Genomic DNA, 12,157 nt, shown 5'->3' with positions numbered 1-12,157 from the left:
TGGTGTAGGGATACAAGGACATGGAATGTAGAAAATTCATAACTGCTTTGCTTTTAAAATCATTATAATGTAGCTGATAAGCCTTCAGTAGACTGGCTTATAAGCAATGAGAGCCAGGCAAATAGATTGAACTTATACTATAAAATACCTTAGTTCTACCCTTTTCACAATATCTGGCAAATCATTCATTTTGCCAGGTTTACAGAGAGCCATTTAGTAAAATGAAAGACATATCCTATGAACAAAGATTTAATAACTCTCTATTAAAGTCTAGAGCATTATGATACTAACTTCCACTTCCCCTCCCTCATTGTCTGTGTTCTAGTTAAATGATCTGTTTATCTCTTCATAGATTTTTATCTCAATAAATTGCAAAGTCCTAGAAATGGAAAGTGTGACTTATCAAAAGCTTTTTTCAAGGAGCAGGCATTTACAATATGAGTGATGATTGAATTTCATAATAAATGTCTTTATTTTTTCCCTAATATTAAGTATTGTGTTTTGTTAGTTTTTTTTAGTAAGGAGGTAGTATGATGTATAAGAGTTGATAAATAACTTACCCCCTTGATTACAGGCATACCTCAGAGATATTACAGATTTAGTTCTAGGCCATAGCAATAAATCAAATATTGCATTAAAGTGAGTCACACAAAATTTTTGGCTTCCCAGTGCATAAAAAATTATGTTTACACTATACTGTAGTTTATTAAGTGTGCAATAGCATTATGTCTACAAAGCTATGTATATACCTTACTTTAAAATGATTTGTTAAACCATGGGAGCTTCAGCGAGTCAGAATCTTTTTGCTGGTAGAATGTCTTGCTTCCATATTGATGACTGTTGACTGATCAGAGTGGTGGGTAATGAAGGTTGGAGTAGCTGTGGCAATGTCTTAAAATAAGACAACAATGATGTTTGTCACATTGTTCTTCCCTTAATGAATGATTTATCTGTAGCACTTGATTCTGTTTGATAGCATTTTACCTGTAGTCAAACTTCTTTTCAAATAGGATAATTTACATTTTAGTGAGGATGGTTTCCTCACTAAACTTAATGATTTCTAGCTTTTAATTTAACGTGAAAGATGTATGGTCCTTCTTTTCACTTGAATATTTCAAGGGCATCGTAGAGTGATTAATTGTTATAATTTTAATATTGTTGTGTCTTAGGGAGTAGGGAAGACCAAGAAGACGAATGGAGAAAGGGGATGGCTGTTGGTGGAGCAGTCAGAACACACATAATATCTATCAAATAAGTTTGCCATCTTATATGGTTTGTGTCCCCCCAATCAATGACAAGAGTAACATCGAAAATCTCTGATCACACATCACCATAACTGATATAATGTAGAAAAAAAGTTTGAAATATTGTGAGAATTACCAAAGTGTAACGCAGAGACACAGAAGTGAACCGTTGCTATTGGAAAAATGGTACTGATAGTCTTGCTTCATGCTGGGTTACCACAAACCCTCAATTTTTAAAGAAATGCAATTTTTGTAAAGCGCAGTAAAGGGAAACAATAAAATGTGATATATTGATTTATGTTTATTCACATATTACTCTTTATCTGTGAATTAGTCAGGGTTCTCTAGAGGGACACAGCTAATATATCTAGAAGGACAGAACTATATATGTGTATATATATATGTGTGTGTGTATATATATGTGTGTATAATATGTGTGTATAAATATATATATGTGTATATATAATAGTAAGTATTAACTCATATGATCACAAAGTCCCACAATAGGCAGTCTGCAGGTTAAGGAGCAAGGAGAGCCAGTCCGAGTTCCAAAACTGAAGAATTTGAGTCCAGTGTTTGAGGGCAGAAAGCATCCAGCATCACAGAAAGATATAGGCTGGGAGGCTAGGCCAGTCTCTCTTTTCACATTTTTCTGCCTGTTTAAATTCTAGCCATGCTGGCAGCAGATTAGATGGTGCCCACCCAGATTAAGGGTGGGTCTACCTTTCCCAGCCACTGACTCAAATGTTAATATCCTGTGGCAACATCCTCACAGACACACCCAGGATCAATACTTTGCATCCTTCAATCCAATCAAGTTGACACTCAGTATTAATCATAACGATCTAATATCAGAATGAACTTAGCTAAATATACTCAGGTTGGCCTTTGGCACACATGTATAGGAATGAAATAGAAAGAGTGTTGCTAGCAGTGAATTCTGAGAACTGGAGGGAATCTGAGAGGTACTTAAGGAAAGCAGGTATTATTAGCTAGTGGCGGAGCTGAGGGGGCTCTTCATTCCAGATGATATTTATGACATTTTCTTATGTTTTGTTTTCCTTCCCAAAAATGTGTCTCTGAGTTACAGCACCATGATTTGTCAAATATAAATTATGTTTCAAGTAATTATCCATAAATGTTAATTACTAATGCAACCTGTACATTTTTAAAAAATTTTTTATATTTTTATAAAGGATTTCTCAAATTTTTTGTTAATTATAATGTACTTGTAATCTTGTAAAAAATTTAGCAATAGTTTGAATGATGACATTATTTTCTTTATAGTAAATATACCATGAGTTTTCAGGAGAAAGGACCATTGTAATGTATGCAATTTCCTTGAACTGTTGATGTAAGAATTCATGTGAAAATAGGGGCTTATTGCACTTAGCAGATAAAAAAGTGTATAATAGCTAAGATATTGAATAACAAGGTTTGGAATCATAGAGGTACAGATTAGAATCATGACTGGATAGAATAAGACTGAGTGCTCAACTAGATATTTATAAAAAATATTTTAAAGGTTTTCAAGAAGACAGAAACTTATTAAACATGACATGCACAAGAATGCCATAACAAGAAACTGTGGTAAAGGGAATTTTATCTTTCAAATCCTCTTTAAGATGATAAACCAAGTCTGGAATGACCTGTGACCCACACCTAATTTTTGTATTTGTTCCTCAACCTATTAGGCCTAACTCCAAGAAACATGTTTTGGAAGAATAAAATGAAAAGAAATTTGCAATACCAGAGTTATGAATTAAGCCCTGCTAAATTATCCTCTTTAATTTTACTGTGTACCAGTGTGGTGTGTTTCAAAGTATTTTATATAATCTGCCCATCAAATACAGTCACACTGAAATATAGTTATTTAGGTCAAAGGGGTGTTGTCAAAAGTGATTCATCACGTAAGAGAAGTGAATGGGTTTTTCAAAACTTGCAATTTAAAGTAATAAAAACTCTTTGCATATTAGATATGATCAGTATGTAAACAAGATAGTCTCCTATTCAAATATGCTTTTGGATGTTTCCTTAAGTAGATGTATCTATTTGGACTTGCTACATTTTCCATAATTTCTTGTCTAAATTAAAGCAATAGCCTTATAATTAGCTGAACTGATTTGATCCTTATCTGTCTTTCATAATTTTCCTAGATGATAGCCAGAAATCTTGTTTAGAAACCTAGGTGAAATCAAGCCGGGTGTGGTGGCTCACACCTGTAATCCCAGCACTTTGAGAGGCTGAGGTGGGTGGATAACTGAGGTCAGGAGTTTGAAACCAGCCTGGCCAACATACTGAAACTCAGTCTCTAATCAAAAAACAAAAATTAGCCAGGCCTGCTGGTGCACACCTGTAATCCCAGCTTCCCTGGAGGCTGAGGTGGGAGAATCTCTTGAACCCGAAAGGCGGAGGTTGCTGAAGTTGCAGTGAGCAGAGATCATGCCACTGCACTCCAGCCTGGGCAATAGAGCGAGACTCTGTCAAAAAACAGGGAGAGGAGGGCAGGGAAAGGGAGGGGGGCGAGGGGAGAAACCTATATGAAATCTTTTCATTCCTTTGCTAAAAACTTTTACTTAGCTCCCTATTTCAGTCTGAGTATAATTCTTTATAATGACTTAACCACCAACGTGATCATGCTGCCCTTAGTTGTCCACATCTTGACTTTTCCTCTGGTTTATTCATCTTCTTCCCTAACCACACTGGCCTCATCATAGCTCTCTCCAAATGTGCCGTTCAACATTATTGTCAAATATCACCAAAAAGAGGCCTGCTCTTATGGGCCTAAATAAATGGTAACCCACCCCCAGGCCCTACCAACAACTGCAAGCCCTTTCCTTGCTTTACTTTAGCTTTGGCTCCAGAAGGCTCATTGCTTTGAAATGCAGCATATCCTGGGTGAGTTAGGTGCACTGTTATCTGTCTCCTTGTCACCTCTAGAATATAAGCTACATAAAGGAGGTGTTTTTGTTTGGTTCATTGATGTATCTTAGGAAAATGGAGTTGAACTTGACTCACTGTAGGCCTTCAATACATAGCTTTAAGTCGAATTACATAAAAATAGAGAAAAAATGCATGGTTTTGTCTTAATATAAGTAGTGGTATTAAAGTGTTAATTGTCCTAGGAAGCAAATGAGCAAAAGTTATACAATCTATTTTTACATTTCCTTAAAAATGAGCAAGTTATATAGAATTGAAAATTCACCTGGGAGATGTTTTCTGTTGTTTGAATTCTGATGAAGCAGTGTCTTTCTTTCAGCTCACCAAATCAATCAAGCCAAGAAAACCTAAAAATCAATATCCAGACTTCTTACAAAGTACATATTAAATGATCTTTGAAATTAAGCATTAATGATCATGAACAATGGAGGAAGTTTCAAATGCTGTATATCAGAAAGACCTTTACAAGAAAAATGTCATTTGACTCATTTCAATAAGCATTATTATGTTCAACAAATCAAGGAGTGTTATAATTTAATTTTCATGATCAAGGTTTGCAATTTTCATCTAGTTTAATGTTCACAAGCTATCATAATTTTTGTTCACTTGGAATTTTTAAATTAAATTCCTAGGTTATGAAGTTTTTCCTTTAAAATCTTCCTTGCATTTTGCAAATAAATGTTACATGTGGCAGCATTCCAATGAAATATATTGTGCATTTGCCCCATCAACAGGTTGACAGATTTGGGGCTGAAACAAAATGGGTTGTTCTCTTAGATTTTTAAACCATATTGAGTATCACACATGAAAAACTGCAAGGCGGGGAGGTGGTAGAGTTTCCCCCATCCTCCTCCTCTTGTGCTTTACATTTCATTGTAATGAGAAACTGAAATATAACTCTTAGCAAGAGCCAACTACAAAATCATTCCCTTCCCTTTTGAGTAATGATCTTCTCATAGTAAAAAATGAAATGATGAAAAGGTTAGAATATGTTTTAAATTATTCTTGAAAAGGTTATAATTGCGTCATTATTTGGGTCATTGTCAAATCAATGCTTTAGTTCTCCATATGTTAGCCATATTAGCCATCGGGAAAATATGATAGAATATTTGTTTTAGCACTTAAGAATAAAATGGTGTTGTGAATCTTTAATATAAATTACTTTCGAATTCATTTTATGCTTGAATATTTCTTTCTTTTAATGTCAATCTACTATTTAAACTAATGCCTATGTAAAACAAAAATATTTTCTTTTGCATAAAATATGCCTCGCATGGCAAGTTAAACATTGTAATTAGGAATGTAAAGGGTATCAAAATCAATTGCATGCACTCAACGCAATCTATAGCACTCGATTTGAAGTATCAATCCACAAATACAAAAAAAGAAAGTTACCCCAATAATGTCATAGTGATATTTCATAATATTTTCTATTTCTGTACCAACAGGAATTCAGGAAATGCTGCTTGGATGTCAATGTTAAATGTTTCAGCCTTTAAATGAATCATTCATATTTCAAAACATATTCAATTGAAGCCAGGAAGTATTAGTACCATGGTAAATTGTCACCACTCCTTTGCAAGCATAAATAATACACCTGTGTCTCCCACCCCAGTCCAACTACATCTGATTCCATGGGTCTGCATCATTATCTCCAAAACCTTCCAGTTGCATTGCTGTCATGTTTGTGTTAAAGAGACTGATGAGGTAGGTTTACTGTCGAAACATGTTAGTAAAAAGAAAGTTAGTTTTTTGAAATGTAAAAAAAAAAATTCTAATAACTACATGAAAAAATGAAAATACCCATCACATGTCAATTAACACTTCTCTTTTTTTTTTTTTTGAGATGGAGTCTCACTCTGTCACCCAAGCTGGAGTGCAGTGGCACAATCTCTGCTCACTGCAAGCTCCGCCTCCTGGGTTCCCACCATTCTCCTGCCTCAGCCTCCCAAGCAGCTGGGACTACAGGCGCCCACCACCACACCCAGCTAATTTTTGTATTTTTAGTAGAGATGGGGTTTCACCATGTTAGCCAGGATGGTTTCGATCTCCTGACCTCGTGATCCACCCACCTCGGCCTCCCAAAGTGCTGGGATTACAGGCGTGAGCCACTGTGCCAGGCCAACACTTCCCATTTTTAACAGGACTGCCGTGGTACCAAAATGGTGATTTTCCTATTTAATCATTTTCCTGTGTGTTTGTTTTCTCAAGTAAGTATTGAGTTCTATATAATCAAAACCAAAGTATTGCCATCTCACAGTCCTACTTAATGATATTTTATAGATCTTTATTAACTTTAAGTCATTTTCAAATGATCAAAAGTGAATGATTTTTTAATCCTGGAGAGATACTTTAAAAACTGGTCAGGTCTCAGAAAATCTCTACAGTAAAAGAAGAGCATTCTATCTATAGCATACCATATGTAAGAATGATATATGCTTGAGGACACGATAATCTATTAACAATTTTCAATTATCGTTTAAGTAGATAATATTTTCCTCCAGATTTATTTATTTGGTCAATTTATAAATATGATTTTTCTATTTGGTTCTCTTTTCTCACAAGGACATCAACTGCAAGGCAAGTCATTAGTGTGGAAATTAGTGTGGAATAAAACAAAACAAAACAAAACAAACAAAACAAAACTTCAGCCTCCCACAGTGTTTTAGTTAAAAAAAAAAAGTTCTGCTTGATACCTTGCTTTATCTGAGTAGTGTTCTATTCGGCCTAAATATCCTATAACTAATTTCTACATATATATATATGTATATATATACACACACTATATATATATATATAAAACTATATATATACACTATATATATACACTATATACACACACACTGTATATAAACTATATATATATAAACTATATATATATATAGCGAGACTCTTGCTATATATATATATTTGAGGCAAGAGTCTCGCTCTGTCACCCAGGCTGAAGTGCAGTGGCATGATCTCGTCTCACTGCAACCTCCACCTTCTGGATTCAAACTATTCTTGTGCCTCAGTCTCCCCAGTAGCTGGGATCACAGGTACACATCATTATGCCTGGCAATTTTTTTTTTTTTTGATAATTTTAATAAAAACAAGGTTTCACCATGTTGCCCAGGTTGGTCTCAAACTTCCGGTCTCAAGTGATCCACTGGCCTCGGCCCCCGAAAGTGTTGGGATTACAGGCATAAGCCACAGCCTCTGGCCTGTACTAAAAATATTCTAATGAAATATGTTTTCTAACCTATGGTATGTGAAAGATCAGATTTTTATTGTTTTACATTTTTACTGTTGATTTCAGTAATTTTAAACTGAGTAAAGAAAGATAACTGTAGTTTTTAGAAAAATAAATATATAAAAACAAATACCTGAAAGCGGAAGATTGTGGAAAAACAAAGCAGACACTGGAAGGAGCGTTACACTTGGAAACAGGGATGAAGATACGATGAAGAGTGATTTACTCATGTCATTGTTTTTATCATGAGATAGCCCAAATTTATATCTGACAGGAAGGCTAACATTTCAATAGAAAAACTCACAGTCTCATCGTTTTGAAAACACTGGAAGCCAGAATTTACGGCAATCACAGCCACTGGAATCTAAAGGGAAAAATTCCAGAAAGGAGAGAGCCAGGGAAGTGGATCTATGAATTCCGTGTATGAATTCTGCCCAAATATATAGCTCACTCCTGAACCAGAAAAGCATGGGGCCAACTTCCCACAGGCCTTCTCATAGGTCCGCCAAAGCTTAAAAAAAAGGATGAAAATTTGATCTGCCACCTACTTCAGAAAATAAGAGTTTTTTTATTTGATTAACTGTCAAATCAATTGCCTGCTAAAATGAAATAGAAAAATATTAGCATTCTTAAGAGAAATAGAAGATAACCCATATTCTCCCTATCATAACATTCAAAATGTCCAGAATCCAATTCAAAATTATGAAATGTATCAAGAAATAGGAAAGCATGATCCATTCGCAAGAGAAAAAAATAATCAATACAGACAAAATTCTAGATGACATATATTGGCATTAGAACATAAAGACCTCAAAATATTATTTTAGCTACTCACCATGCAAAATTCTTCCTCTTCTATCAAAATCAAGTTTTCAGGCTGAGCAGAAGATTCAGAGAAAAGAATTTCCACCCAAGCATATTTTGTGTTGAAAGGGAAAAAAAACTGTATAACTTCATTGGGTAAATCATCCAGTTTTCTTACAATAAGACTTAATGTCTTGTTGATAGCCACCTACTCTCTGAATACCAAGCAGCAATAGGAACATTTCAAAATTTTGTTTTGCAACATGATTTTCACATATATTCAATTTTGCTTAAAATCCAAAAATCTCATTATATTATACAAATGTTTCTCCAGAGTCTTACAGATGCTTGTTCCATTGTATCGTATGATGGTAAATGTCTGTTATGTGGGCTAAATTCTGCAGCCATTTTTTTTTTAATCATCAAAGCACTCAGCAAAATGTGGCTTATTTTTTCTTGTATGTATTCACGCATTTCAACTTTCAGCTGAACACCCTGTGAAAAACACATCCTTTGGTAACCTATTGGATTTCTACATGTACAGGAGGTTTCTCTCAAACATTCAGGCATTTTTTTTTTTCCTCAAAAATTCTCAGGTGTACTCGGTTTTCTTTAATAATATACATATGACTTTTTGTAGCATTATCTATATTTTTTTCATTTAATCTCCAATGTCTTTGGCACAAGTGCCTCTCGACAAAGCATTCAGTTTGTTGGGAAGATGCAGGATTTGCTTGATTCTACAAGAAGCATAATCCTTCTTAGACCCAGTGGTTGGTAATGCACTGTCAGTACAGAAGCCAACACAGTACCTCCAAGAATGAATTTTGTTTTCAGCTATGAATAAAAATCTAAGTATAATTTTGTCTTGTGCTTGTTGTGCCCGGCACTTTGTAACAAGAAAGCATATTTTTTAACATTCATCATTATTTAAAAATTATTTGAGTGCTTAGCTTGACATGTTTTATGGAATTTGGTGTTTGCTTTGAATGGTTGTGTACCTTCAAAATACATGTTGAAACTTAGTCCTTAATGCAACAGAATTTAGAGGTGAGGATTTTAAGAGGTAATTGGATCATGAGGATTCTGCTCTTATGAATGGAATTAGCACCCCGATAAAAAGACCTGAGGCAGTCTTTGCACCTTTATCCATTTTGCTTTTCTACCACATAAGAATACAGCTTTATGCCCTTCATCCACATGTGGATGTAGCTACAAGACACCATCAATGAGGAATGGTGCCCTCGCCAGACACTAAACCTGCTAGCATCTTGATCTTGAACTTCCCAGGTTCCAGAACTAGGAGAAATAAATTTCTATTATGTATAAATTACTCTATCTAAGGTATTTTGTAATGGATGTAATAAATGGAGTAAGACGTTTGGGTTTGTTCTTTGCTTTTTTTCTGTGTATTATAAAACATCTTCATAGGATGTAACTTATCATCAATACTTCAATATGTAGTACTATTTGAGAGTAAAACTTCACTTTCTCACACTGCATCTTTTGCTAGCATTTTAGTTGCTACACATGCAAAATTATTAGATTCTCACAAATTATGAATTTTATATTTCGGATGATAATTTTTTATTGTTACTAAATGACTTTTTTTCCTTATCATTTGCACTGAATAGAAGTTTGTAAACAAAGGTTTTATTTTGTTCCTTTTGAGAGTCCAATATCTCCATCATTTCTCAACTGGTTATGAAACATAGTTTAGAGAATTTTAATTTTTCTGCAGCCATTGCCATATTTACATGTTATTTCTTAATGGACTTCAATAACTTGTATTACCAGCATGTATAAAAGTCATTGATAAATAGCTTTCATTGTAAAGACTAACTTTTTTGCAGTCTCTTGTTCATGGGGTTAGTTAATAACTTAGAGGTGCTCTTCATCGTGAAGAACCTCAGGATTTTCTATAGACCTAGGCAAATAATTGTTTCCTCTAATACCTGCATTTAAAAATGGCCAAGTTATATTTTCAGACATGTTTGCAAGATGCAAATACTTACAAAATGTAAAATTAAGGGCCAAATAAATAGCAAAATGGAAAAAATTAAAATATTATAAAAACTTTCCAATGCAATGCACCCTTGATCTATACAAGTCATTGAATTGAAATGTTTCAAACAACAGCAAACCAGTGGGAGATGGCTGGTATTGGGAAGAGAGAAGACAAGTCTCAGTGTGTAAAAATTCCTTCCTTCTAAATAAAATTATCTTCCAATTTTCTGTTACATTAATAAAACTCTTTGGCCCTTGTAAGTTAGTGAGTGGTAGATGTGGAGAGATTAGAAGAGAGAATCCCTGAGGCAGAGGCTGCCCCCCTTCTGCTATAGACAACACAACTTTCAGAAACTGAGACTATATTCAACCAAAGCAACACAGTCTTACAATAAATTGTCCTATGGGGATATAATATCTTTAATGAAATTGCTAATATGGTTGCTTGGTATCTCTCCATCATTATTCCTATTTTTAACTTAGTACAGCCATTCCATCTGTCTTTACTGTTCAAGTTCCTGTTCTCTTCTCACATCTTCAGAGTCTTACTTGTTCCAAATGTCCTCTCAAAACATGTTCAATGAACACAGCTCCTTTCCTGAGAAGAATTCTGAGGTCAGTTTTTGAAGTAATGTAAGTTTCCCCTCCCTCCCTTACACAGGTTTCATGGACTTCTCTGTAATAAGGAGTTCGATCAGGGAATAGAAGGCCTAATACTGGTATGAGGAGCAAATTTGCTGTTGAGAAAGCCAGATTTCAAATCTCCTTGAATTTAAGTTATGTGCCAAATATTAATGGTTATTCCTCATTTCATGGAACCAACTCAGGCTTTTCTTCTCTAAAATATAAAACTGAAGAAGTACAGGTTGAAAGGAAGCATGTGTTCATATATGAGTAGAGTTAATATTTAGAATTATCTGAATCAGAATATAAAAAGGCATGCTAATATGTAGTACAAATAACAGGTAGCTAATGTAGCTAATGTATCTGTTTACTATACATAAAAATTACATGGCTGGGAGCGGTGTCTCACACCTGTAATCCCAGCACTTTGGGAGGCCAAAGTGGGCAGATCACCTGAGGTTAGGAGTTGAAGACCAGCCTGGCCAACACGGTGAAATCATTCTCTACTAAAAATATAAAAATTAGCCAGGCAGGGTAGTGTGCACCTGTAGTCCCAGCTACTCAGGAGGCTGAGGCAGTAGAATCCCTTGAACCCAGGAGGAGGAGGTTTCAGTGAGCTAAGAGCGCACCACTGCACTCCAGCCTGGGTGACAGAGCTAGACTCCATCTCAAAAAAATTTTACATGTTTTCTATATTTTAATATATGTACAATGTGCATATATGAGCATATTTATATGTACAGAGCTAGAGAGACAGAACAGAGGGTGAAGAGATGTACTAATTTTCTATTGCTGTGACAAATCACTGCAAATTTAATGGCTTAAAACAACTAAATTTATTGTCTTAAAAGTTTATTATCTTATAGTTCTTCAGGTCAGAAATCTGAAATCTCACTGGGCTAAAATCAGCAGGGCTGCATTCCCTTTGGAGACTCTAGGGATGAATCCATTTCCTTGCCTTTTCCAGCTTCTAGAAGCTGTCCATCTTCCTTAGTCTGTGGCCCTATCCTCCATCTTCAAAGCCAGCAATGGAGGGTTAAGTCCTGACATCGTATTACTCTGAAACTGTTTTGTCATCTTACCTCTTTTTCTGACTTTCCTCTTCTGCTTAGCCATCCCATTTTTAAGGACGTTTATAATTACAGTTGACGCTTGAACCACAGGTTTGAACTATGTGGATCTACTTATATATGAATTTTCTTCCACCTCTGTCACCCCTGAGACAGCAAGACCAACCCCTCCTCTTCCTCGTTTGCCTCAGCCTACTCAGCTAAAGGTGACAGGAGAAAGAACTGTATGATGGTCC

At 35.1% G+C, this 12,157-nt stretch overlaps 1 protein-coding gene across 1 annotated transcript in view; it reads right to left on the bottom strand.

Annotated features, from left to right (window-relative positions):
- Positions 1 to 448: 448 nt before the first annotated feature.
- The window catches only part of LOC109023850 (uncharacterized), a 293,482-nt gene continuing 281,773 nt past the window's right edge, over positions 449 to 12,157 (bottom strand). Inside the window, exons 7-8 of the mRNA XM_063700455.1 lie at positions 4,450 to 4,531; positions 449 to 891 (exon numbers count right to left, since the gene is read on the bottom strand). Of these exons, the coding sequence (XP_063556525.1) occupies positions 4,513 to 4,531 (19 nt within the window). The 3' untranslated portion in view covers positions 449 to 891; positions 4,450 to 4,512. The remainder of the gene's footprint in view (positions 892 to 4,449; positions 4,532 to 12,157) is intronic.

Source organism: Gorilla gorilla, chromosome 19 (genome assembly GCF_029281585.2).
Source record: "Gorilla gorilla gorilla isolate KB3781 chromosome 19, NHGRI_mGorGor1-v2.1_pri, whole genome shotgun sequence".
In the NCBI taxonomy this organism is placed as follows: domain Eukaryota; kingdom Metazoa; phylum Chordata; class Mammalia; order Primates; family Hominidae; genus Gorilla; species Gorilla gorilla.
This window is presented reverse-complemented; position numbering and strand designations above follow the sequence as displayed.